At 44.3% G+C, this 27950-nt stretch overlaps 2 protein-coding genes across 4 annotated transcripts; one reads left to right on the top strand and one right to left on the bottom strand.

The window, feature by feature from the left end:
* The first annotated feature begins 929 nt into the window (after positions 1–929).
* LOC111850523 (RING finger protein 141-like) lies at positions 930–5656 on the top strand. Of its 2 annotated transcripts, none has more exons than XM_023824482.2 (6): positions 930–1091; positions 2327–2534; positions 2826–2934; positions 3301–3482; positions 3598–3705; positions 4142–5656. In XM_023824482.2, exons 2-6 carry the CDS (start codon positions 2392–2394, stop codon positions 4290–4292), a joined length of 693 nt encoding a protein of 230 aa, XP_023680250.1. In that variant the 5' UTR covers positions 930–1091; positions 2327–2391; the 3' UTR covers positions 4293–5656. The 2 variants fall into 2 exon arrangements, with proteins under 2 accessions (XP_023680250.1, XP_023680251.1); XM_023824483.2 differs by lacking the exon at positions 930–1091 and adding an exon at positions 1105–1334.
* A 1572-nt stretch (positions 5657–7228) lies between these two features.
* On the bottom strand, positions 7229–24828 carry LOC111850535 (AMP deaminase 3-like). Of its 2 annotated transcripts, none has more exons than XM_023824522.2 (16): positions 24677–24828; positions 24011–24073; positions 17973–18174; positions 16714–16882; positions 15770–15935; positions 15433–15652; positions 14975–15104; positions 14406–14600; positions 13675–13806; positions 13128–13291; positions 12778–12904; positions 12422–12585; positions 12109–12229; positions 10305–10478; positions 9998–10108; positions 7229–7662 (listed from the first exon to the last, which is right to left on the bottom strand). In XM_023824522.2, exons 2-16 carry the CDS (start codon positions 24066–24068, stop codon positions 7495–7497), a joined length of 2301 nt encoding a protein of 766 aa, XP_023680290.2. In that variant the 5' UTR covers positions 24069–24073; positions 24677–24828; the 3' UTR covers positions 7229–7494. The 2 variants fall into 2 exon arrangements, with proteins under 2 accessions (XP_023680290.2, XP_023680289.2); XM_023824521.2 differs by having other exon boundaries at positions 17973–18177; positions 24677–24820.
* Positions 24829–27950: the final 3122 nt, after the last annotated feature.

Here is a 27950-nt window from a genome sequence, read left to right as displayed (position 1 = left end):
CTGCCTCTAGATGGCACGCGTGGCTGAACAGTGCCACTGCGCTCTCGCGGCAGAGGTGCAAATCTGTCCCGTCATACTTCCCGTTTTTCTGACTGCAGCCCGCGGTGATGGGTCTTTTGCAATAAACACTTAGTGAATGGCGCCTCTAAAGGTGAAAAATTAACATGAGCACTGTTACGACATTACATAAGAAACCAAATCCTACTGTAGCAACAGCAGCACCATTGCCAAATATCTCATTTGCAAGACATGTGAGTTCAAATTGCATGAAAACCACAAGGAATTAATACTATTTGTAATCATGGGATTTTCATTCTGTCTATGAAAAAGTTAAGGTTAGATGACAGCTTTCAAGATACACTGTCTCCAGCGTCTACTCACTGCACTGTTCACTGGCCTTGAACAATCAAAAGCAAGAGTGAATATTAAATACTGATAAATCGAGTATCATTCCAAAATTGTATAACTGCTCATTTTGTTGTGAAAAATTAATAATGTTCCCTTTTTACTGGTGCTGCAGCAGATTCCCAAAAAGTTCAATTTCCCTATTATCAACTTACATAACAAACTGACTAACGTTGATATTCGGAGGGTTCAGTTGGATTATTAAGCCGTTTAGTCCAGAGGCTAGTTTGAGTTTTAATGTTAAATGTTGCCATATATTCAAGGTAAGTGAAACAAAATCTGAATATTAAGTACATAAGTCAAACATTTTCTGTGTTTTGGAGCATATACCCCATTTGTCTATACCCCTATAGCTAGCCATGCTGCTTTACAAGTACAGATTGAATTCCGCATCATCTGTAAAGTACAGCATAGTTCGTTTAGGCAGCATCTCACTTAAAAATGACTTGATCGATCAACTTAATTACACAGGACCGACCAGCAGGTGGCACTGTGTGGCCGCGTCTGGAGCCGCAGACGTCATTAAAAGGCGACGGGGAAAGGGCTCCGGCTCGTGTTTTTGGTTTTGGTGTCCGGGGGGGCGGGGCGGCACTGTTTTTTTTTATACTCCTCGAAGTGGTCCTGCGCTATTCTGCGCGCATTAAGACGCCTCCATCCGCCGCCGTTAAACATGACAGACGTGGCCGGTAAGACGCCGCGCCTGGCGGGGACGCAAGTGCCGTGTAGCTGCTCGACCCCCGGGATCACGGACGGAGCCTGTGCGGTTCCGAGCGGTAGTGTACCGGATCGGCGGGGCAGCCCTGGGTCGTGTGGAAACACCCCTAGCGGATGTGTGTGAGATTCCCGCTGTAGCTTTCCGCGGTTATACAGTACAGTGATTAATGCGTTTCATGGGTGGTTCACCTAACAGGCTGTGGCTGTCTAACCAGGTAAGGTAACTACAGACATGACAAGGTGCGCTTTACGGGACCCCCCAGGTTGCGGGCTGTATTATGCAACCTGCTGTCCGTATTAGGAATCATTGTCTGAGTAGGAATTGTTCTGCCTGTAGGATAAATTCTTTTAAAAACAAGGTTTTATATGAGTCATCCGGTTAACGCCGTTTATGTCTCCCTCTTAGCGTGTGGGTCCTGGGGATAAACCGCAGCTGCCCGCCACAAATACCGCTTGGTTATAGAGCAACAAGCAAAAACCAGTTTATACCTGGATATGGGTTTATAAACCGCAGTTTTGCAAATCTCTGTAGAAGTAGTGGTTAAATCAGTACTGGTCTCAGACTGAAACCCTTAATTTCTCTTCAGGGTTTAGTAAGTTATGCTTATCTAGGCACCTAAATGGTTCAAATCAACCACCACTATGGAGGAGTACACCTGGGAAAGGTAGCTGTCATTCAACACCAACATATCATCTTTCGAAATAAATGATTTCTGGTGCCTATTATTATTCTGGGATGTTATTGAATTGCTCTCTGTTCTGATGCGGCATGGGGACCATTGCATATGTATGTGGGCCAGCAACCTATTTGGTAAGTGCTGCTGGATCTAATAATCATCTTGGTTCAGACCTTTGTCTTTAATAATGGGGAGACTCTGAAAAGACTGCATCTCCGTCACTGCACTGTGTCTCTGGTGTTCAGCTTGGTCCAGAGGAGGGTGTGTCCTCCCCACTGGGAGCAGCTTGGCTTTTGTATCGCTTTTTGTAGAGAGCCGTGTCCGGCCCTCATTCTCAGACAGGCGAGTGTGATGCCATCCTGTGCTCATTAATACAGGGGGATTAGGTGCACCAGTGCCGTGTTTGTCCAGAATTATAATTGCAAATCTGTAGGTCAAGAGGGACTGAGACCATCTGCGTGAGTGTTTCACTGTCTTGTTTGTGTGTGACTGTTTTCCCACAAGAAAGCTTCTGTTTGTCTTTGCTTTAGGGACCCTGAGTGTTCTGAATGAAGCATACATTTCCCAGGGTGCATTGTTCTGAGAAGTCCCCAGGATGGGCCAGGAAATCTCCAGCCAGACGCAGTCAGTCATCAACAGGCTTCCGGAAAAAGTGGCGAGGCATGGGGGTCTGCTGCGAGAAAGCGGCTACCTCAGCTACGAGGAATTCCTGGGCAGAGTCGCTGAGCTTAACGACGTGTAAGGGTGTTCAGCCACCATGGTGGACTTCAGAAGCTTTGACACGGTTATGAAAAGACTATGATGATAAAACTTATAATATATTTTTGTACCTCATTGTACAGGTACAGATTCACACATTCCACACTCCTGCATGCTGGATACATTTCTGAGATGAAAATCCACTGTTGTAAAACTGCTCTCTTTAAATGCTTTACATCCATGCATGGAGTGGAGGTGACATGCTTGGCCTTCATCAAGATCTCTTCAAACTAGCTTTCGTTAACTGCCTGTTGAACCTCGTCTCCCTAGCACTGCCAAGCTGGCTGCTGGACAGCAGAAGCATCTGCTTTTCGAGGTTCAGCCTGGGTCTGACGCCTCAGCCCTGTGGAAGGTGTCTGTGAGGATAGTCTGCACCAAGGTGAGGGGGTGGCTTACCCTACGTTCACTGTCAGTCTTTGCTTGTTGTTACTCGTTGTTGTTTTTCCACCAGTACACATTTTCTGAATTCGGAAGAACGTAAACCATGTTTTGTTTTTTGAATCCTTTTGGCAAGATGTAGTACGAAGAACTTTTGCTCTCAAGCATTTATGACCGTGCATGATATAAAAAAAACGAAATGCACAAGCTTGTGAATCGATTCTTCATTTGGTAGCAGGGATTCAGGCTTCGAGTAGATGTGCAAACCTCTGGATCCATTCAAGTTGACGCTTGTCTCAAGCTGTGCTTGCACATCGCCGTAAGCTGCCGTCATCCGCCGAGGTCGTGTGTTGTTTTTTGCTGCCAGATCAACAAAGAGAACGGGTTGGTGGAGGCGTCCCGCATCATGAACCTGTACCAGTTTATCCAGCTGTATAAGGACATTACAGGCCAGGCGGCGGCTGTGATGACCTCACAGGGTGACGCTGAGACCTCGTCCGGAGAAGCTGCCTCTGCGGATGCCTGCCAGGCCAGCATGTGGATGGGCAGGTCAGCTCACCAACGACTCCATGTATCATAGTCCCAGGGTAACCGATGTACTTGCTTTTTTGTGGCTGGCTGATGCATTGCCTGATGCTTGCCATGCTGTTCCCCTCGGGGACAGAGTGCAGGAGCTGACGGAAGAGGAGGAGTGCTGTATCTGCATGGAGGGCAGAGCCGACCTTACACTGCCTTGTGCGCACAGCTTCTGCCAGAAGTGCATCGACAAGTGGTGAGTGACGGGCAGTGGGTCAGGCAGCCCCGGGGGTCCAGAGACTCGCACCATTGGCACATGGGGGCCTGGAGTCCAAATGGACCCCAAGAAATGCCCACTAGCTCGGGTGGTAAATGAAGAGATGACTTATGTTAAAGCAGGGCTATTCAAATCACGGTCCTCAAGGTCTGCTGATTTTCCAGCCTTCCTTTACCTGTCAGTCAGGTGTGAACCCTCCAGTCAATCTTAATCAGTAATTATTAAACTAACTGCGTGGAAGAACTGAAAACAAGGCCTGGATTTGGAATCGAGGTCCAGATTTGAAGAGCCCTGTCTTATGGAGTGGTTCTGAATTCACAGTGTATTGAAAATGGCCCGGTTCTCATACCTTAGCCTGTTGTGAATGCCTTCCCTGCAGGTGATGGTAAAGGGCTGCCCCTTTTCCCCTCTGCAGGAGCGACCGCAGCCGGCACTGTCCAATCTGTCGCCTGCAGGTGGCCGGCGTTGGCGAATCCTGGGTCATGTCCGATGCCCCGACAGAGGAGGACATAGCCAATCACATCCTGCACTTGGCTGATGAGGCGGGTCAACCGCTCAGGCCATAAAGCCAACCATGGTGCCATAGTAACCTGGAAATGACCTTTATAAAAGTTGTAGATATATATAATTTAGTGTGATCTCCTACTGAATTAACATGTCGATTCCCTGCTGTAGTGGTTCACAAGAAATCGCGATATATTTATGTAGTTGCAGACTGATATTCTGTTGTGTGAATTCTGGATTTTGTAGTTACTGGACCAAAAATGAAACTGATCTTTATATTCCTTTGTGTTTCACATTCCATGAGGCGATAACATTTTTAAAGCCCTGCTGTTTGATAAGATAGTGGAGTAATTGGGAACAGCAGTGTTTGCTAAGAGATTAGCGTGTAATTAGACCATGGCCTTCATTCTGTGATTAATCTGTCTTTAATAGCCCTTTGGCTAGGGGCGCTCCTATTGTACTGCGTGCGCAGGAAATAAGCTGAATCACTAAAAAGTCTATGAATGTGTGAAATTGTTCACTTGTGAACGAGTGCTAGCTGTGTGCTGATGGTGTAAAGATGGGATCTGCAGTTTGTGGGATTAAACTGTGGCTTGTGTAGCCTTTCTTTCCGGAGATTACAGGCTGTATTTAGATGGCAAGCAGCAGAATTTTAGATTTTTTATTTTATTTTTTTTAAATAGTGCACTGCTTTTTATTATACATATTTTTTAACCATAACTGACGGATTAAGGATTTGTTTCCTTCCTTAAACTTGCTTGTTGATGTGTGCTAATGGAAAAAAACAAAGCTTTGCATAACTTACTGCCTGAAATGAACTACCTATTACCTTTAACTGTCTGTTATCCAAATGGAAAATTGTGGTAAACTTATCATGGTGACAAATTTAACAGTTGCCTGTTTAGACACATCGCGTCAGAATTTGCATGTTTTGCAGTGTTGATTTTTAGTTAAGCACAGATTCAGACAGACCCAGATCTGTGTCAGATACAGTCCACTAAAAGTTTTAAATCGATTGATATGTGTTTCCTGTACGTGTTGTGTAATTCAAATTTATTAATGACACCATTTAGCCAAACTATCTTCACCCTTAAGAACTTTAAACAGGGTGTACATGTAATTTGTGTTGAAACATGAGTAACTATTAATTTGTGGTGTAAAGCAGTAATACTCCCAGAGTCCACCTGCTGACAAACTGAGTGAAATAGAAACATTCTCATTGGTTTGTTAGTTCAGGTTGCTTTTGAGCCTTGGAGGACAGGCATTGCCCATATGTGGCCACCAGATGGCGCTGATGGCAATTCAACACTGCTTCTGGACTTTCCAATTGTTTGAATTCATATGTTCTTCACAATGTGTTCATAAGGTTTTAGTCCCCCCCCCCTTTACAGCACTTTAAATAAACTGCATAGAACTAAAGAACAAATCTGAAAATGTATTACTTTCCTCAGACGTTAAATCTAAAATATTCCTAATACTTCACAGTGTTCTTTGTACTAATATATTTTTCCTCATTCTCAGGCTGGTCTCTCAGAATAATATTCAGTCTGTTATTTAATTGGCTGGATTCTACTTGGTTACTAAAAGAGATGCAGATACAATCTGCTTCCCAGGCAAAAGACTGAAACAAGTTACACACCAAATATTTTCCACCTGTTGACAGAAACGTGGGCCAGACTGGGCCAGTATTGGCAGTGAGTAGGACCTTGGTGTTGTCCAGGACAGTTCTGTACCTTCTTAGATTTTTTAACTTAACACTGTACAGTTTTATCAGATTACTGCCTTTCATGTCCAAACCAGCACCCCTGCCACATTTTGTACTGTCTCTTAAAAAGATTAGACAGTATTTCCACTTTGCACCTGTTACAGGAGACGTCTGTTCTGCTGGTTTTTAGCTAAACTGCAGCAAAACTGCAGCATTTCCATACATTGAACCATCATCCAGTGAAGGTTCTTCAGCTCTGAAGATCTCAGAGCATTCCTGTCACCTCTGGACCCTGTCAGTCTGTGGAGGTTCTTCTTCACTGCCACTTCCTGAGGGCGCCCATCAGCCCCAGGGCTCCTTACTTGGTGAAGGTTCTCTGTGGTCAAATTGCGCTTTTCCACTGCCACCAGGAACCAAGCCGTACCTCAGCCATACCCGCTCTGACATGGCCTTGCTTAGTAGCAGGGCCGAAAGTATGACCAAACCAAGTTGCATCGCCACCATCTGATTTCTCGAAACGTGCGGAGATACCGCTGTTCTGTGCATGGATTATCTGAAGGAAAGAGTGTGTATTCTATTTATTATTCATTATTAGTAGTATTGCACATGGTGAGGCATTCCCAAAAGCTCGAAACTTGAAAATTTCCAAACTCCTACTTAAAAAAAGTACTGTAGAACTGCTGAACAGAATGGATTTGTAATGTAAATTTACACAAGCAGATGATAATTCCTCTAGCGCTTGATACTTGCATAACATGACGATTCTCACAGATGTGCTAGTGGAAATTAGCACATGGGAAAGAATAATAATAATTGCATGCAGTAAATCATGATGTGCACCTTGTAAACAGTAAATAAGCATCTCTTTGGTTTTGAGTCACTGTCGCTCTCCAAACTTGGCAAAACCTTTAACGAGCCGACCCTTTTGCAGTGGAAAACCAGAGTGAGCTGGAACCGTGTTGTAACTTGTCTCTATTCGCAGTGCGGGTTGCTTCTGGTATGCCAATGGAAAAGCACCATAAGTTCTCAGAGCAGGGCTCTGGAACTTGGATAGCTACAGCATGTTGTGTAGAGCTGACTGGTTCAAGGCTGAAACCCATCCTTGGTGATCCGTGTTGTCAGGAATATGTCTTCTAACATGCCCCCAGTTGTCTTATCTGTGGCCCAGTGTGAAATTTGGACCAGAGAAGCCTATTTCTATGTTGAACATGACCTATGTTGAGAAATGTACATTTCTTTGTCTATGAAGGCTGACTCACTCAGTGAAGTTGTAGGAAGAGTCAGTCCTGGATGTGCCTGATATGAGATTTTTTTTATTTCCCCACAATACCTGACTACTAGAAACAGAAGAAAGTTTTACATGTTACTCACAGTGAATTATCAGTTCTTGGCTGGCATTCACAGTAGGTGATTTGCTTTTTTGGGGAATATCGAACCTTAAAAAAGAAAAGTATGTGCTTATAGAAACAGAAGGTACCTTACGTCAAAATGAAATCTCACACAAAAGGACAGAGTGGAAGGTGAGTCCTCGTTTTGGAGTGTGTCTGCGTCACACTCCTCTAGGTGGAGGCTGGGGCCATGGAACTGGCATCCACCAGCAGACTGAGCTCGTTACACAGCGTCTCGTGGCGGTATGCCACTCGGATCTGTGCCACGTTGGTGAGCATGATGTCATTCCCCTCTGGCCCGTCGTCCAGGTAGTTCTTGCCCAGGAAGCGCTGCTTCTCCTGCAGGAGCCAAGTATGGGAAAGTGCAGATTAACCCCAAATTCAGGCCCTTGTCCTGTATTGAGCAAACAATGTCAACTTTAGTGCCTTCAGGTCTGCCATTCATAGGTGGGACCAATGGGACTGGCAATGTATACCCAACAAAGAAAGCCTATATTAGGGTATACCCAAAGAAGAAAGCATACATTGGAGTATGCCCAAAGCATAAAGTGTATACTAGAGTATACCGATTGAAGAAAGCCTATATTAGGGTATACCGATTGAAGAAAGCCTATATTAGGGTATGCCCAAAGCATAAAGTGTATACTAGAGTATACCGATTGAAGAAAGCCTATATTAGGATATACCGATTGAAGAAAGCCTATATTAGGGTATGCCCAAAGCATAAAGTGTATACTAGAGTATACCGATGGAAGAAAGCCTATATTACGGTATACCGATTGAAGAAAGCCTATATTAGGGTATGCCCAAAGCATAAAGTGTATACTAGAGTATACCGATTGAAGAAAGCCTATATTAGGGTATAACCAGAGCAGAAAGCATACATCGGAGTATGCCCAAAGCAGGAAATGTACATTGGAGTATGCCAGAAGCAGAAAGCGTACATTGGAGTATACCCGAAGCAGAAAGCGTACATTGGAGTATACCCGAAGCAGAAAGCGTACATTGGAGTATACCCGAAGCAGAAAGCGTACATTTGAGTATACCCGAAGAGGAAAATGTATGCTAGACTACCCCCGATGTAGAAAGCGGACAAGACAGGGCAGACGCAAAGCAGAACAGACATTTACAAAGGAAGCAACTGGAAAACAGGAAATGGTTGGTAACTGCAAAAGAACAGGAAGCCTAGTAAACAATCATTTTAGAGCATTATGAAGGGTGTGTTTTGGGGGGGGGGGGTAAATCTGTTACTATTTAGCTTGTGTGGGTCCCCACAATATAAACCTCAATTTTTATTAAAATCTGTGAATGCAATCGATAAACTAAAATAACCAAATGTCTCGTATATTTGTTTGGTTATTTACAGTTATGGTTAGGGCTGGGAAAGGGCTACTGTTATGATTGTTAGGGTTAATGTTAATGCCCATAGAAATGAATGGAATGTATGAACTGTGTGTGTGTGTGTGTGTGTGTGTGTGTGTCTGGGGTCCAGATATACCTTACCTTGTGGGTACCAAATGTCCCCACAATGTGATGAATACCCAGTATATGAATACCAGTTTTCTGGTCCCCATAAGGGAAAACTCAATTCTCTAAAAATCTGTGACTGCAAAAAAAAAAAACGAAAAATGCAAAAATTCTAGTATTTTGTTTGGTTACTTATGATTAAGGTTAGGGCTGGGTAGGGGTTAAGGTTGTCATAGTTAGCATTTTTCTCATAGAAATGAATAAGCGGTCCCCACAAAGATATGATTACTGGTTTGTATGTGTGTGATTTCTGTGGTATTTCTTGTACGTTTCCCAAAGGTTCATGATGGGAGCTGAATCGGCATGTGGCAGCCGCACGGTCACATGCAGGACAGAGCAGTTTACTTCCAGCGACGGCAGTATGTGATCCGCATGTCTGCGTGTGTTTTAACATGTCTAAACTGGGTAATAAGAAGTACCTTCCACAGCATTGCCACGGCCCACATGTGCAACATTTGTGCTGCCAGGACAAGAACTTGATGTAACAAGCAGAAAGTTAAAAGACAAGGTCCCCAAAACATTTATGGTTGCTTTTTGACATATTTGTGTTTTATATGAGTTGTTATTCTTAAGGTCTAAGCAATGGCTGCAGTAGTTTTCCAGAAACATTCACTACTGTCAGTATTAATGACTCTGGCAACACTGCGGCTGTTCATACAGATGTTACGCATTTGTGAATGTATGAAGGTTTCCCTGTTTTACCGCCGCAGGCCCAAAGCTCCTCTTGCTGGGCATGAAGACGCTGTGCCTGAACACGCCTGCAGAACATACTATGTGCCTCTGTATACATGTGTCTCTTCACTGCAATGATCTTCTGCATACCAGTGGAAGTGATGAATTCATCTATGTAGTGATTATCCCTCTCTGAGCTTATTGAGAACAGGATAACAGGGCTGAATAATGATCACAAATTTATTATAAATGGCAAAATAGTGCTTAAATCTTGTATTTCATGCTTGGTTCAAATTAACTGCAGTATTATTTTGTCTTCCTGTTTTGTTGATTGTGCATAGCCATTCTTTACCCCATTAGATATTACACCTAATTTTGATGGGTTCGTGAACCCTAGTGGTGAGGCCCTGCTATGGTACAGCATGAATATCATGTAGTTTTGACGTGGCTTGTCCAGGGATTTTTTGCTGTTTACCTCGTGGGAAAGGCCGCTCTGCAGAACGCTGTTTCTGGCGATCTCACACACGTCACAGGTGCTCAGCTTCCACAGCTGAGCCGCAATAGCATATTCCTCCATCAGCGCCTCCTGTAGGAGGGACAGTGACATTACACTTGGCTGCTGTGCGTTCAGGCGGTACCACATCCCAGCCTCTTTCCGGCGCTGCATAATAAGCTCGTTCAGTGTGAAGGACCCACTGCGTCCAGTCTCACAATCATGAATGAAGGCTGTTCGATCCGTGAGAAGAGTCACAACGGGCCGATCCCATGGCAGTAGCGCTCACCTTGGTGTAATGGAACTGCATGGGGTCATCCGTTGAGAGGGAGACACAGAGCCCCTTGTGGAGGAACTCCTTCAGCGGGTTCTTGGAGTACTCCAGGAAGAGGCTGTTGTTGCTCAGGGGGGACATGGCGATAGGCACCTGGGCCAGGTAGTACAGGTACTGCAGCACAGGACTCTGGGCGCAGAGGAACACGTAGCCGTTACACATGTGGCACAGTGACAAAGCTTGCCCGTTGTGCTGTGGATCTGCCAAGAAAGTTTCTTAACCAGGACTGTAGGGTTGTATAAAACCAACCTGGAAAGCCGTTAATCGTGTAGTTGTCATAGATAATGCTAATCAGTTATATAACACCAGTAAGGGCACGTGCACCTATGTTTTGGTTTTGTGTAAAACGTCCTAACTATTTGAATGTCACCTTGTTGCTAGGTTACGAGCAGACCATATCTGCATTCACTGCCGCAGAGCTGCCTGTATGGGCCGCTTAGCTTTGTACAGATCAACTGATAAGAACGTGCATAATCTAACTGACACAACAGACCAGCAGATATTACTGCTCAATCACTCAGTCACTTTGCCGGATCTACTTTTTCAGGGGCCCTAGGCAGAGGCAGGTAGGTTTTGTAACTTAGTCTGGGCCCTGTTGTGCCCTAAGCAGTTGCCTTGTCTTCCTGTGCATAGATCCGGCCCTGACAGTGATATGTAGACAGTCGGCTCTGTAAATGTTCATTTATGAGAAACAGCCTGGGGCAAAAAACTGCTGGAGGTGGACTGGGGGGGGGGGGTGAACAGGCTGACAGGTGAGATGGGTCATGTGTGATGAACTGGGCTATTCCTACGATCTTTTCTGCTGTTCTCACTATTTGCTTCAGGAACTTGAGTCACATGACACATTTGCTAAATAGGATGTGATCTGGGCCCGTCAGATTGCGCTGGAATGATAGGTGTCTCAGTGCTGGTCTGCACACAAGTGCCTCTTTTCCACCAACGCGGTGCCGGAGCTAGTGCCAGGCTTTTTCCCAATTTGGAACTGGTTCTGCGAATTTCCTCAGCTAAAAACTGGCCTTGGGCCTGAAAAAAACAGGTCCAGGATGGCACCGCAAAAATGCTGGTCTCAGAATTTGGAACCGCAACGTCAGCGAAAGCGAGACAGGCTATCATGTCTAAATCTTCTGCATACCCGGAAAATTCAATCCATAACTGATATAGTTTTGTCTAATATTGCCGGTGCTGGGAGTGAAACAATTTGTCAGCTTATTACCGGCTTGATGTTAGATCTTTTTTTTTAATTCTGTGGAAAATGAAAGATCAATCTGCTGGCCAGATTTAATAATACATTATAAGCATGTCGCAGGTCGAATAAATTGCGACACTTGAGTGGCGAAGAGATCATGAGGCGGACAGCAGAGTTCAGTTTTTAGCAGATGTTTATCGCATAATCCTTAAAAGGACAGCGGAAAAACAACGAGCGAGATGGGGGAGTTTTACGAAGACAAAGGTAGATATAGGGATTGAGACAGAGCACAACAAGTCATACTCTGAAAACTCAGAGAATTAATGGCTCATTTGTTTTGGTTCAGTAGCTTATAAAATGTAAAATCCGAAACGGTTCAAAATAAATCAGAAAAAATGGAATTCATATGAACCTTTACTTTACTCTCCATAACATTTGTATTCTGTTCTTTATTGAAACCAGTGGAAACGCAGGCAGGTTCTCAAAAGGCACCAAGTGAGAAGCAGCCTAGCACCGGCACCAGCTCAGGCACCGGCACCGTGTTGGTGGAAACGAGGTAAAGGAGGCACATACCTGCTTCAGATTGAGGCCGTGGGAGATGTTGTCGGCGGTGAGGAAGGCGGACACCAGATGGGTGATGGAGCCAGCCTCACCACAGTGTGGACGGAACTGGAAGGTGTTGAGACCTCTCTCCCTATAAGAGGCGTGGGCCTGTTTTAGTCTGAATTCCCATTACCCAGCAACAGTGTGGAGCACTGTTTTGGTGTGAAAGATTTTAAAGCAAATCACACAAGCATGGCTCTGATCAGTATTAGTTCAGCATGAAAGTCTGTGACCAATAGATGTTTGTGAGGATGGGCAGAGCCTGCAAGCAGCAACCACTTACTTTCGGAGGTTGTTGAGCACCATGATGTTGGCATACATATGGTAAAGGTAGTAGCTGTAGGGTGGATTATCTTCCATGGTCCAGTTCTCTGGCTTTGGGCTGTTATAGGAGAATACATGGTCACTGTGCTTGGATTCATCATCCACGCTGTCAAAGCCGGTGACCTACAGTTGGAGAGCAAAAGATAGGCGAGCTGTTATGCTGCTTTGAAACAGAAAGTCTGAATGATAACAAAAAAACTATGACAGTTTAGGTTTGGGTGTTAGAACATAAGCAAGTTCGTCCATCTTCTTTATCTCCTTCCTGTTTTTGGTACACTAGCAGAGTCGAGGAGATTTGCGTTCTTTTAAACTCACGTATTTCAAAAAGACGTGAAGCTCCTTGTGCTGCTGTGGGTCCACCGTAGCCTCAAACAGGGGCAGGAAGATGTTCTCCAGCATCTTTGCGAAGTTCGGTATTAAATTCTTTACTCTGAAAATGTCACTGTCAAAGAAATCTGGGTTTAACAATTGTAGGCAGCACTGACCGAGGCCCATGTGGCACCCTAGTCAAGTTTTACCACCAGCTCCTCCCATCAAAGACAAAATGAAATTGCCCCCCCCCCCCCAGAAATAGGTGCCCTATGCAGCCACCTATGTCTCCGAATGAGTTGACTGGCATTTCCATCAAGTTCTCTGCATCTGTTCTCTGGAACCAAACTACTTACTATATCCTGGGCACCTGGATGATCCAGCGCATGTTAGGAGAGTACATCTTCTGCTGGATGAACCAGCGGGACAGGCTCTGCCACTCGCTTGGAGAGCGCCCGTAGATGGACAGACGGGGCTCTGCATAGTGGTACCTGCTCTCCTCCAGGTCACGGGCCACTTCCTGTCGTGGAAGGGGTCAAAGGTCAAATCGTGACAGTGTGGATAGCAGGTACTCAAGGAGCTGAAGCATAACCATGTGGTCGGATTAACACTAAAGTCTGCGACTGTTGAACTCCCACTGGTAAATGTACAGTATATGAGTAATCTTGCAAATGGCTTGGGATGTTCTTCAAAGCAAATTCTTGGCTTTGGAAATACTATCCAACTCTCTCAAACAGCAAGTTCCACTCCGACAAACAGACAACAGGAAATTATTTACATGAAGTCGGCCCATAAAAACTGACCGATCCAATAGTTGCGCTGTTCGCATGTTGAATTTCTGGCTCTCGCGCTTGAAGACTGGGCATGTGACCTTGTGGCGTCTCATACCAACTACAACGGTACCTTAATCATGCGGGCAAAGTATTCCCCGTTCATGTAGTTGTCGGTCTTCAAGTAGATCTCTCGCAGCTCACTGGCTCCCACGGGGTTGTATTTACAGTTGAACTTGTCAAACCGATGAAATGTTTGTCTACCCTGGAAGCAGAGAAGGAAGACAGAGGGAACTATGACCCAATATGGCCACTTGAAAGTGAAGGAAAACGCAGAGCTCGCTGTTTATAACATGAGCAACTCCGCCAAATGTGAGTCTTTTTACTGATAGTTTCAGGTGCTGATGTGCAGCGGAAAAAAAAATCGGTAAAACTTTACTTAAAGCAGTCATCATTATACATTATAGATACCTTCAAAATGCATTCATAAAGTATTATAAGCATGACTATAACTATTTATAAAAAGATATAGCACATAATGTTTACTATGCATTAAAAATGCTTTATGAAGCTCTCATCAATAATGCACTATAGATACCTTCATAATACATTATAATGGTCAGTTTGACAATTAAGGATGCTTTGTACTGCATTGTGAAGGTATTTATAGTGCATTATAGATGACAGCTTTATAGAGCATTCATAATGCATAATAAACATGGCTATAATGTGTTATGCCTTTTTATAAAGGTTTATAGCTGTTTTTATAATTCATTATGAAGGTACCTATAATGCACTATACACGACTGCTTTAAGTAAAGTGTTATCAAAAAAGTCTGGTAGTGATCAGGCATTTGTACTCACAGCATGAACATCGAGGGAGTCCACTGTGAGGTCGTAGGCATGCATTTTCAGATTGTCAAAGACCTCCTTGAGGGACAGCTTCTTGCCCCCTTTCTCCAGAACCACGCGGTCCTTTTCCTCCTGAAAGGTGGTCTGGATGAAGTTCAGCAGGTGCTTCTGGTTCATGCAAGCAGCGGCGTGGATGTGGGTGTCCACCTGTGAGTTTCCAACACCATTTGCCGGTAAGTAGGATGGCATGGTAAGGCCAGGACACCAGTGTTCCAAAACCAGAGAGTGACATGACCAGTAACTGATGGATACAATCCCACAATCATCCTTTACTTAGCAAGTAATTTATGTCAGATAAAGCTAATTACTGTTCAGGTAATTACGAGCAAAAATCTGCACTGCGTGGATCCAGGAAGTTAATTTCACCAGAAGGTTGTAAATGTAATTGTGATCTACTTTTTCCATTCCAGACTTTTTCTGGAATGGGCCATGAATCTTTCAGTTGGATCTCATTGGGCTTTCACTATCAACAAGTCTCTGTGTGCACTGAGCTCTGCGTCTCTGAGGTATTTTACACCGACCTTCCTGACGTTGTAGAAGTCCCTGTGCGGCACAAGTTTCAGCTCCTTCAGCTCAGCGATTTCATTCAGCATCTCGTGCAGGTAGAATTTTGAGCTCAGAAAATTCAGGCGTTTGTGGCAGAAGGTCTTACTGCAAGCAGATACAGTGGGATTAAACGTATCACCTCCTCACATCTGCTACGACCTTCTGTACAGAGCAGCAACTGCATTAGTGTGTTTAAGACTGCAGCTTCAAGGTCTCAGTGTGCTGGAGAGGTGGGATCACATTCAGTTAGATTCTACCTATGAATCAGAGCAAGAGTAACCATATACCACGTCAAGCTGTGTATCTGCTTAAATGACTATTATGTCTTTTTGATCCATAGTAATAGTAATAGAGTAATAGTGCTAACCACTGCACCACCATGCCGCCCAGCTTGATGATTGTATACATTTTCACAAGTGTTCACGCCACTCACATGGGCCCATCGGCAATCATGGAGAGCACCTGGCTCATGTCGAGGACAAAGGTCTGGAGGTCAGGATAGGGCAGGCAGCGAGGCTGGCATTGCTGCAAGTCATCTGCATTCTCGTACACGTGCACCACGCCATCCTGCAGGCGCAATTTGTAGTGCAGGTCCTCTGGAATATCCTCCATGCTGTATGGGTCCTCTCCTTCACTAAGAGAGGTGTAGGTGTCTGCGAAGGACACACAGCAAAACAATATGGTGACAGTGCACAGTCACATGTCACCCAGTGATGTCATGGATATGGGTGCTGTGGTCACACGTGGTGGGTTTCATTCTGGCCAGGCACCTGGCAGGACTTCGTCCTCCACTGTCCACGTCTTGCTGCCTGCGCTGCATAAGAACTTGGCAATGATCCTGGGAAAGCGGTGATAGGCCAGTCTGGAATACTTCTCCCGGATCTGCAGCGCCTTCAACAGGCCCTGGGCGGCCTGCTCGTAATCTTCCACCGTGGTCTGGGGAGGGGGGCAAAAGGGGTATCTCCTTCATTTACACCTGTGTTTCAGCACCATGACTTAGTGAGGAAATATCTAATGGGTTAGGAGGTTGCAACTGCAGTAAAACGTTTAGACTGTGTCTGTCTGCCAGTTCTGGGACTTGACCACATCTGGGTGGGATGGAACCCATAAACCTAATGTGAATATGACACAGAACTGGTATTAAACCTTATCAGATGTCCCAAATAATATGGCTTGTTGATACAGTACAGCTTGATTCAGCAGAAATTGAACAAAACTGGAAAATTAATGACTTGGGGATGAGAGTAATGGTGAGAGTATGAGAGTAATGGTGAGAGTATGAGAGTAATGGTGAGAGTACAGGTGACTCTACGTGTCAAAGCATACTGATTTATAGTTACGGCCCTATTCCCCCGGGGATCTGGGGAAACATGTAACTGGTTGAAGGGATAACGAGGTATGGGTATATTGTAGTCTTTCCCAATCCGGTCCTTGGGGATCCACAGAAGTCCATGTTTGTGGTAAAAACAAGGAGCTGGGAGGGAGCAAAAATGTGGACTGTCTCACAAGGAGCTGGGAGGGAACAAAAATGTGGACTGTCTCACAAGGAGCTGGGAGGGAGCAAAAATGTGGACTGTCTCACAAGGAGCTGGGAGGGAACAAAAATGTGGACTGTCTCACAAGGAGCTGGGAGGGAGCAAAAACGTGGACTGGTTGTGAGTCTCAGAGGACCGGATTGGGAAACAAAGGTGTAGCAGGCTGGGGTGCTCTTTACCCCAGCGCAGTAGTCCCCACTGATGGTGACCCTCTGGTACTCTGGGACATCGTGTGGCATGATTATGTCAGAAGTGACCCCAGGAGTTTCCACATAGTTGGAGATGTCAGGGGAACCTGTCATCTGCAGCGATATGGACTGGGACCGTTTCAGCTGGAAGTTCTTCTTCCTGTAACAACAAAGTTGGTGAAGAGGTCTTAGGAGAGAGAGCCCAGGTGCACTGATATATTTCACAATGATAATTCAGCTTCCCCTGGTACTGGAACCACAGTGGCTTAATAGGAAGCCCTGACAGAAATTAAGAAATACAGTAAAACCCCCTTCACATCCCTCCATTCGACATCCGCAGTTTTGATTATTCATGATTACTGGCTGTAAACAATGAAACGGGAACTTGCTGAAAAATCACATAAACTCGCAGATGTCAAAATCAGTACTGAAAATGATTGAGGTCACATAAAATCATATAATATATAAATAATAGTAATACATAATATTTGTTAATGTAAAAGCATTTACATCTTAAATATTAAAAGTCTTGGTTTGGGTACGACACTCATCTTTGTCTCAGTAACCAGCCTCACTCGGGTTAATCCCGCATTTCACGCAGTAACGTTTAAACTTCTCAGTGCCGTTAATTTTTAAGTCTAAAACTTAGTGTCCACAATGTCAAAAGTAGTAATTCTGTACATACAGGGGCATAATTTAGATGTTTATATATTACATAAAAAGGCCTTAGAAGTTACAAAGTAATTTGACATGCAGAGTGTACAGTACAATACTGTCTGTTTGGAAATTGCTAATAAATAGACTTTTTATTTCATCGTTCAGACTAGCAGACTGTTATGGATTAAGGTCGAGGGGGGGGGGGCTCATGTATTATTCGTGAGTTTTTACATTTGCGGGGATATTCCACCCCCAACCCTGGCGAATGTGAAGGGGATCCTGAAGCAGAACTTGTGGCAACATCTCCAGCATGGAACCACATGTCACATCTTAGGCTCATGCTACAACTTGTTTTATTGTTAGAATCACAGGCAGGGCAAGGAGGATTAAGGAGATTAAGAAATCTCATTGTCATATGCACAGTAAAACAGTCAGTTACACCATACATTGCCCTGCATGTTCTGTCTGGGCACAGTTGACACAGATCAAACATAAGACAGAATATAAACATATGGTGCAGTAGACTAACATACATAAAGTACATCGGTATGATAGTGGTGTGTGTGAGGGGCAGGTGGGAGTGCGGAGCCCACCTCTGGGAGCTCTCCTTGGAGCGCTGCTCAGCCAGCTCCTTTCGCAGCTCGCTCTCCTTGGCCTGCTTCAGACTGATGGGACATTCCTCTGGGACCGAGTACAGGACCATGGCCTCCCTGATGCCCTTGAAGCCCGTCTCAGCCAGCTGGCGTACGTCCGCATCCACCTCGTCCAGCGAGAGCTTGGTAAACCGAGGCATTTCTGCTGGCAAACATCATGAAAATATGTAAACGGACTTTGTTATCAGATCACTGCATGTGAAACACATCAAGCTACGGCCTCATCACACCATCCGGACTTATCCACAGTAACAGCCCCTGTTATCTCCGCGGCCGCAGTCAGACATGAGCATCAATCTCACGCAGTGCCGGAAAGGGCAGTTTCCTAGGGTCTCCTCCATCTACCGTAGGACAAAATATAACGGCAGACCTTTGGAAGTTATGAAAGGGCTCATAAATTCATTGCATACATAAATTAATTCATAATAAATTGCATACGGACCCTACCGAGAGGTAGCTCACCCACGGGGGACGTGTGTGATGTGTAATACTACGGTCAGCTGTTAATAACTCCACGATGCCTGATGCCCACAAAAAACTCAGTGAGCAGCTGAGTAAGATGCAGTGAGTCTTACTCAAACAGTATGACTAGTATCAATAGTATAAATGGACTGAATTGTAACTGCAACAGGACTGCAAATGCTTATTATGTTTTGCAAAGCACAATGTAAATGGACTGTATGGTGCTTAGCGCTATGGAGGTTATACTGAAATGCCCATTTCTGTAAAATTATACTGTAAAAGCTGACATTTTTGGAGTGATTTTATTCTTTTTGTCCCAGGTTGCCAGAGAGCATTCAAAGCCTTGCCCTAAGGTGTGGTAAAAACACACAATAGAGTTTGCTTTCAAAAGCAAATATTGTTTGACACAAACAACATGGGGGTGGTGCTGTGACTCAGAGAGTAACACTGTTGTCTCACACCTCCAGCGTTTGGGGTTTGATTCGCGAGTTTGCATTTTCTCCCCGCGTCACATGGGATTCCTCCGATGTACCCCAGCCTTGTGCCCTGTGATTCTCTGCCAGGAACATCTTAGCCAGCCACTCAGACCAGCAAAACATCTGCAGGCATCTTGGTTGCTTTCCCAGAGAAAGCGCCACCAAAAAAAAACATGTTTCTGTTATCATTTAAGTCCCAGCAATGCTAACCTTTGGCCACTAGGAGGCCTCATGCGCAGATTCCCATGACCTATTTCCATGATGAAGACTCGTATTGTATGCTTACCCATTCCTTTCATAACTGACGGGGCAGGTGCATCATTAAACGCAAGTACACCGTGTCTCATCGTGCGCAATAAAGGATTCTTCAGCTTATACAAGAGTACATGCCCCCCCCCCCCTCCATACATAGATCACCAAAACAGGTTGGATCACACTTTAGCATGTAGTTAGTTCTGCCCCAGCTCATAATGCTATCAACAGTCTCATAACAACCAGGATGAGTGCCATAAATCAAAACTTTCTATGCGAGTCGCCCAGCAGAAAAGGAGCAGAATTATATACTTTCTGGCAGATAGAAACAGACATGCTTCCCTCACAGAAGCCCCTCTCTCCTTCACACACATCGACTGCCAGCTGCAGCTGTCTCAGATGTTCACCCACTTCCTTATTGTCTATGCACTGAGCCCAGCGCCTCACCGCTGCCCCTGTTCACCCCCCCCCTTTCCACTTTCACTTCCCTCTCTGCCCTCCTTCCGTAGAAAGTGCAGCACAGAGACCCTATGTGAACTGGGGGGTGGGGAGGCATCGCTGCTTCTTCTCCACCCAGCGCAGTTTCACTGTCCCCACAAACGGCCCTTTGGGACTTCAGACGAAGCTCACTGACTCCGCCCACAATTCACGGCAGCCAGCTGATTGAACCAGCCCTGCTCCAAATGTTCTAACGTCACATCTTACTCATCTGCAGAACTGGTGAGCAGACAGTCGAACAGCGGGCCGCTGTGTGGATCCGTGGGTCGGGACAGTTGAGGACACTGTGACTCCCATCAGAAAGTTGCTGGTTTAAATCCCAGGGTCACCAGAGTGATGTCACTGTTGGGCCCTTGAGCACGGTTCTTAACTCCCAGTTGCTCCAGGAACCATCTGACCCTGCTTTCCCAAAAATAAAAATGTACAGTGCTCACAGAAAGTCTTGATGCTTGCCTAATTCTGTAATCCATCCATCCATTTCCCAAACCATTTCTCCAGCCAGGAGAATGGTACTTGCCTGACTGCATTGTGCCAAGTGTAATGTTTGGGGGGGGGATTATGGTGTGGGATTGTTTTTCAGGGGTTGGGCTTGGCCCCTTAGTTCCTGTGAAAGGGTACTCTTAATGCTACAGCATTCAAAGCCATTTTGGACAATTTCATGCTCCCAACTTTGTGGGAACCGTCTGGGGATGGCCCCTTCCTGTTCCAACATGACTGCACACCAGTGCACAAAGCAAGGTCCATATGGACATGGATGAGGGAGTCTGATGTGGAGGAACGTGACTGGCCTGTACAGAGCCCTGACCTCAACCCGACAGAACACCTTTGGGATGAATTAGAGCGGAGACTGTGAGCCAGGCCTTCGTGTCTGACATCAGTGCCTGACCTCACAAATGCTCTCCTAGAAGAATGTTCAAAAATTCCCATAAACACACTCCTAAATCTTGTGGACAGCCTTCCCAGAAGAGTTGAAGCTGTTATAGCTGCATAGGGTGGGCCAACTCCATATTAAAGCCTATGTATTAAGAATGTATTTGTGTAACGGCAGGTGTCCCAGTACTTTTGGCAATACAGTGTAGTTTTTGTAAACAAAGTAATGATTTTTGTTATAAAACCAATGAATTTGCAATAACTTTACTGAATTAAGTAAACCTCCCAAGACTTTCTCTGAGCACTGCATGCCATTTAAGATAAAACCTAAATTGGGACTGCCTTGCTCTGTCTGTCAGACTCAATGTGGCTGACATGAACAGCCACCTTACAAAAGCCATCCCATCAGAATCACCTGGAACCCACCCCAGGAAGTGAAGGGTGCCACCTGGTTCCATTGTGGTATAAGCCAGGGCAACCAAGAAGGTCTATTCAGCTATTATAGGTGACTCACATAAACACTCTTTCACACAGTCTTATGTCTTATAGAGTGTACAAATTACAGAGAGAGGGGGGGGGGGGGTGCTGCAGCTGGTGTTATACCCATAATTCTCAGCTGTGAAATGAATATATCACCTTCCCTACCCTGTCTACACGCATTTTGCCACAATCATGAAAAGTTTCTTGTCTTCGCTGAAATGCGGCACAGGCAGTGACTGAGGCACTCGGAGAGTATGGAGCTTGCCAGTAGGGGTGGGCGATGTGACCTCAAATTATTGTCGCGGTATTTTTCACTTTTTGGACGGTGACGGTATTAAATCGAGGTTACTTTTTTGCAAGTTTTGGGAGGAGTAGTATGTCACTTTATGTAAATTTAAAAAACATTTTATAATATTAAGTACACTTTCGAAAATACATAAAATGTGTCATAGGTAATGTTTTCTCATATTTATTTTAAAACAGTGCATTTTACAGTTCTTTTCAAATAAAACGCAGGGTTCAAGGGTTGCCAACTTCAGTCAGCTGGCTGGAGCGAGATTTTCAATTCGAGACAAGTCTGCAAACACATGCAAACGCATTTACATGTATGTAACCATTTTATTACCGTCTAAATAGTTTGTAGGGTTTGCAAACTGCCCCAATTTTAGGTTTGTAATGGAATAATTTATATTTGCCGTAAGATTTCTAGCGTGAGCGTGAGTTTGAAAGCTTGAGTGTCACACCAGATGCGTGACAATTGGCAATCCTGAAGACGTACGTTGTTTGTTTCACGAGTTGATTTGTATAAAAATAATATTACTTTATACAGCTGTTAAAAAAAGTTAATCGTTGACGAACATAAAAATACCAATTATCCATGTCCATTTATCCAGCATTTTATAAAAACTGCGTTTGGAAACTTTTCAGCTGTAGGATTTCAGGACAGAGCAGCCGCTCTCTTAGGAACATTACGGCTGTTTGTTAGATTCGCTGCTGTTATTAACACTAATGGCTCATTAGCGCAAACAAAGGGCTGACCGCCGCGCCGACATAAGTCTTGCTTGAAGTAGCGTTTGACGTCCATTGATGTGGGAAACGGGAGGTTCTAGTGTTAAAGTGTTAAGTGGCCACGCACCCTGCATGAAGGCAGCGGCGCATATATGTTTTACTTTTTAATTTGCATATATATATATATATATATATATACACACACACACACACACACACATACATACCGGATTATTTTGTTAAATGTGCATAATTATTTGTTAATTTGCTAATACTTGCAACACTGTCGGAATGCGTTTAATAGAAAATTGACACAACGCAGATAAACCGGTCATATATACTATTTAACGACGAGTATTTACATTACAAATGAAGCTTTGAAGAAAATAAAATGCTTTATTTTTATAAATATGCTGTTGTATAATTAAAATGCGGAATTCTCGAGGGTTAACGGTTTAGTGTAAATCCATATCGCGGCGGACAGTCACCCAACCCCCCCCCCCCCCCCCCCCCCACACACACACACACACACGGCCGCCTGACGGAAGGAAACCCACGTCTTCGTCTGAGTTCCTGAACACCACAAGTGTGCTCACGGAATGCCCTCAATGCCACAGGAAGCTTGGCGTTTGCACGGCACTCTCACACTCACACTCACACAAAGCCATGTTGGGTAGCAGTGAAGTTGGGAACGAACAACAGGCGAGATAAGGGGGGAACTGCATTACACGGGGGCTGTGCATCAGCACCAGCATGCACCCCCTCCCCCTCCAAACCGGGACTCTTATCACAACAGCATGGCTGACTAGCTCTCAGAGCAATGTGGCAGTCTCATGTCACCACAGATCCACATTCACACCCTGCTCAGCAGGACAAGGACTTGGACAAAGTCAGCACACTAAAAGAATAACAATTTTTTGTAAATATTTGAAGTGAACACAGAGAGAAGTCTGTCCTTTGTAAACTAAACTATTTTTTTTTAATATTGTAATTGTTTTTTAAAACAATTTATGATGCAAAACTGTAAATGTTTGCACTTAAAACAGTCCACAGTCCGAGGTCAGCTCACGGTCTGACAGTCTATTTCTGTATATTTCCATTTATTTAACAGACACTTTTATCCGAAGCAACGCACACATTTTTGAGAAAATTGAGGGCTATTGATCTTGCTGAAAGGCCTGACAGTGACATCAATCTGCTGACCTTGGGATTTGATCCAGCAACCTTCTGCTTACAGACTCAGACATCAGAGGTAAAACTGCACACTTTTGTCAAAGCTTCAACTCTGTGCTGCCTCCAGCTTGCAGCGTCTGACCCTATAAACAATGACTATCATGGAAATGAATAATTTGGCTCACAGTCAGTCACAATATGCTCCCCAAACATGCTGCCACCTTTCATTTCCATAGCCTAGTGGTTATTATCACGTTCGCTTTGCTTGCGGAAAGTCTTCGGTTTGTGACTTAGAAACATGTTCACGATGGGTCAGGGTGGTTAGGTCCCTGTGTCTGTAAGCAGAAGGTTACTGGTTCAAATCCTGTCCTCAACAGAGTACCACATCTCTGTTGGGCCCTTGAGCAAGGTCCTTAACCCCCAAAAAATGCTCCAGGGGGCTGGATGGACGGCTGAATCTGTGCTCAGGCCCCAAGCTACACTCTCACCTCTTAAAGAGAACAGCAAGATGGGATATGTCAAAACCAAACATATTCCAAAGTAGCCGCGTCTGTACCTGTACTAATCCAAAGTAAAGCTGCATTTCTCATAGACCTCCACAGACACAGGAAAACATAACTGCAGCTTATCTGCAGGGTCTGACACTCCCTCTTGCCCTGGAGCTGCAAGGGATAACCTGTATGATCACTGCAATCCTGCCCTGCTTAACTAGTATGTTACTTAGTCAGAGACTCTGATGGTGAGACTGATGAAGCTTACCTTTCATGAAGCTGGAGATGGACAGCTGCTTGGTAAAGGGGACGTCTGGTCGACTCATTTTTCCTGGTGGGAAGGGGGAACTCAGTGATGGAATCTGAAGAAGGCACTTAGGGGTCCTCTACCTCACTGGCAGGCGTGTTTGGGCAATGCCCGAGCCCATGGTAATGGTAAGGAACTGGAGGCGCTAAACCTCACACTCAGACCGGGAGACGGGGGGTACTTTCTCCAGCGGGCACAGCGGCCCCGAGAGCTGACCTCCTGCCCAACTCTCTCAGCCTCAGAGTACGTTTGCTGCAAACCACGTAACTTAGTAGATGCGCAAGCCTTTTTTTCTCCACCATACTGTAATACTGTACAGTAAACACAGTCACTTCCTGCATCGCACTGCCTGACTTCACTTTCTTTCAAAAGTTACTTTCTTAAAAAATATATAACGTCTTTATTGCCCTTGTTTTGTCATTATAAATCATGAATTGATCACGTACAAAAATAAAGACCTATCACTCATTGCTTTCGTACGGACAGATAAAGCAACAGGCGGCTAAAGCTGCAAATGAGAAACGGTGGGAAACGGTACGCGAAGGAGTCCGAGACGCTCATCGGACATTACAGCGGCGTTAAAGGGTTCCGGCTAATTAAGATAATGATGACAATGAAAGTACTTACCAGTGTCTCTCCGTGCCTGCAGTGAGACGGGACAGGTGAAAACTGGTGAGACAGGAACGATTTTGCTGTACTGCCGCAAGTTGCACCCAATTAACCCCTTCACTTCCGCACTGTCATCGCAGTGACTCTCAGCTAAAGGAGCGCCTTTCCTAAGAGTAAAATTCAAAAGTCACTCTATTATTATTATTATTATTATTATTATTATTATTATTATTATTTGCAAACATTCATTTATTTCTATAATACAACCATATTCTGTTTCGGGATATTCTATTTTCGGAATGTGTGCATTTTAAATTTGTTTGCACTACATTTACTTGTTTGCACTCTGTACACTGTCTGTGCACTGTATTTGTGTTCGTCTGTGCTCTACGTTCTTGCTGCTGTACTGTAATGCAGTATAATTTCCTCCGGAGATCAATAAAATCAACCGTAATTTTAATCTAATCGGCCTGTTTGGGTTTAGAAACGAATATAAAGATATGCACAGCTACGCAACTCCTGAAAAGCAGTTGTTGTTACAGTGTAGCTGTCCATTAAAAATTATCTTTACATAGTCATCAGTGTAACGTGCCTGGTGTGCCATCTACAGGTGATGTGATGTCATTACAGGATATCACATGTCATAAACGTCAAGGAAAACGGTTAATGCATAACTTATTTTACTTCTAAGCGCATTTTCAATTTAGATTAAAAAAATGTACCATTTACGTGAGAATTAAAATGCTTTTCTGTCGCTCTCTAGTTAATGCACCGGACTAAATCACATTCTGAATTGTAATATCAGCCATTTAAAGCTCACATTTCTTGTTTTCTCATTGTTTCCCATTCTATTTGCTTCTGCATTGTTTGCACGTGGCATACGTTTTCCTCCGAGTACTCCAGGTTCTTCCTGCAGTCCAATGACAGCTAACACAGGCTGATTGGTGTCTAAATAAAAGTATGATTCTTTATGTGAATTTGTGTGTGTGCTCTGGTATCCCATCTGTGGTGTCCCCAGCCTCATGCCCTGTGCTGCCCATCACCCTGACCTGCATAAGCAGTAAGAAGGTGGATGGATGGATGGATGAATATTTATTTTCCATATTAACATGCTGTGTATTTATTGCCTAAACACTTATTCAGAAACAGCACAATATATTGACAAAAGTATTAGGACACACCTTTTAGTCAATGAATTTGGGTGTTTTATTCTGACCCATTGTCACAGGTGTATAAAATCAAGCTCCTACCCACACAGTCCCATACAAACCCATACAAACTTTTGTGAGCGAATGGGTCATTCTGAAGAGCTCAGTGAATTCAAGCATGGTACTGTCAGGATGCCACCTCTGTAATAGGTCAGTTTGTGAAATTTCTCCCCTGCAAGATATTCTATGGTCAGCTGTAAGTGGTATTATTGCAAATGGAAGTGTTTAGGAACAACAGAAACTCAGCCACGAAATGGCCGGCCATGTAAAGTAACAGAGTGGGTTGCCGAGTGCTGAGGCGTTAAGTGTGTAAAAGTTACCAACGCTTGGTTGACTCACTAACTGCAGAGTTATAAACTTCCTCTGGCATCAACCCCAGTACACAATCTGTGTGCTGGAGCTTCATGGAATCAGCTTCCATGGCCAGCAGCTGCATGCAAGCTTCACTGTCAGGGTCAGTGCCCATCTGACCCCACCTTCTGTAGCCTTTCACCATTTGGCCAGCAGGTGTTGCTGGTCAGTCTGTTCCCTCCCCTGTCTTAGTCCCTAGTGTGTCTTACTTGCTCCCTAGAACCCCATGTAGCTCAGTGGGCTGAGTAAATGGCTAAGAGACTGTTTTAACCCTCTAGTTGTCGGTTCAAAGCTGGTCTCATCTGTTTATTATTTATAAGTTTTGTTCCCCAGTGTTTCTTGTTTTCTTCTCTGTTTTTGTGGTTATAAGTCACGCTGCTGTTTTCTTGTTCACTTCTGGTCTTGTTTGTATTATTTTGGTTCTGTAAATTATCCTGCTGTATTCCCAGAGTGTTGGTTAATATTTTCTAGTTTTGGTGTTTGTAGTATTCCCTAGTTCTGTGATTGTTAATTGTCCCACCTATTGCTCGTTGTCCTGCTTCTTTTGTTATTGGTTTATTTTATTACAATTTACACCTGTCCATTGTTTCTGTGTGTATTTAAGTGCCTGTTTTGTTCTTTGATGGTTCATTGTAGATGCATGTTCGTGTTCAGAAGTGTTTGTTACTGCGTGTGTTTTTCCCTACTCTTGTTCCCTCCGTTCTCTTAGCTCCTTATTTATCTTTACTCTACGATTTAGTTTATTCCTCATCGTTTCCTGTTTTTCTGATCCTTTGTGGTCCTTTTGGTTTTGTAGTGTGTTTTATTTTGTAACAAACCCTTCGTGGATCATCACTCTTTTCCTGCCTGTGTTGTAACACTCGCATCACCAAGCGCAGTGCCAAGTGTCTGATGCAGTGGTGTAAAGCGCGCTGCCACTGACTCTGGAGCAGTGGAAACGTGTTCCGTGGAGTGACAACTTGTGCTACTCTGAAAATTAAATCTGAAAATCTTAGTGTTTTTTTTTTTTAATAAGCAGATCTCAACCTTTTTGAAAATAAAATTAAAATGAGAATAAAACAGAATTTTCTTAATGTATAAAAATGCAATAAATGTAATAAATTACGGACCTATGTCAAGTTGCCGCATGACACTGTAGTGACAGTTAGGATCTGCTCTGCATCTGCCCTGAAGAGTCCATAAGTGCACTGAAAGTGTACACAGGCACAACGCTGCAGCCTCCCGCAGACGGTCAGTGTGGCGCAGAGTACGTGGCAGTGTAACCATGACGATACAGCAAAGGACACTGAACAAGTCAGCCGAAGACCCCAAGACTGGCAATTTTCTCAGCCTTGCTTTTCTGTGGCTGTGAGCCTCGGATGCCCTTAACCATAGTTACATAACAGCTGCCACTTTTAATCAGATCCAAACTTCATTCACATAATTAAATTTTGCAGTGATTTGGACCCATTTTTAAATGACTGGGATGATCATGTTCCCAGTTGAGCAGTAATGTGATTATTGTAACAATGGACATAAGGACCCAGTTCTGAGATCTCTCATAAATCTGTATCAAGCCTGCAGACTGTTGCTGGTTCGGTCATTGTGGGTCTTGACCACAGGCAGTTTCCCAGCCCCTGAGCCAAAAATATCTTTGCAAAGATTAACATCACCTTAATCCCTCAATGGGTCACTTAGGATCTCCTCCAACTCCTGGATAATTGGTTGGAAGATGGATGGATGGATGGATGGAT

This window comes from Paramormyrops kingsleyae, chromosome 13 (assembly GCF_048594095.1).
Source record: "Paramormyrops kingsleyae isolate MSU_618 chromosome 13, PKINGS_0.4, whole genome shotgun sequence".
NCBI classification, from domain to species: Eukaryota; Metazoa; Chordata; class Actinopteri; order Osteoglossiformes; family Mormyridae; genus Paramormyrops; species Paramormyrops kingsleyae.
This window is presented reverse-complemented; position numbering and strand designations above follow the sequence as displayed.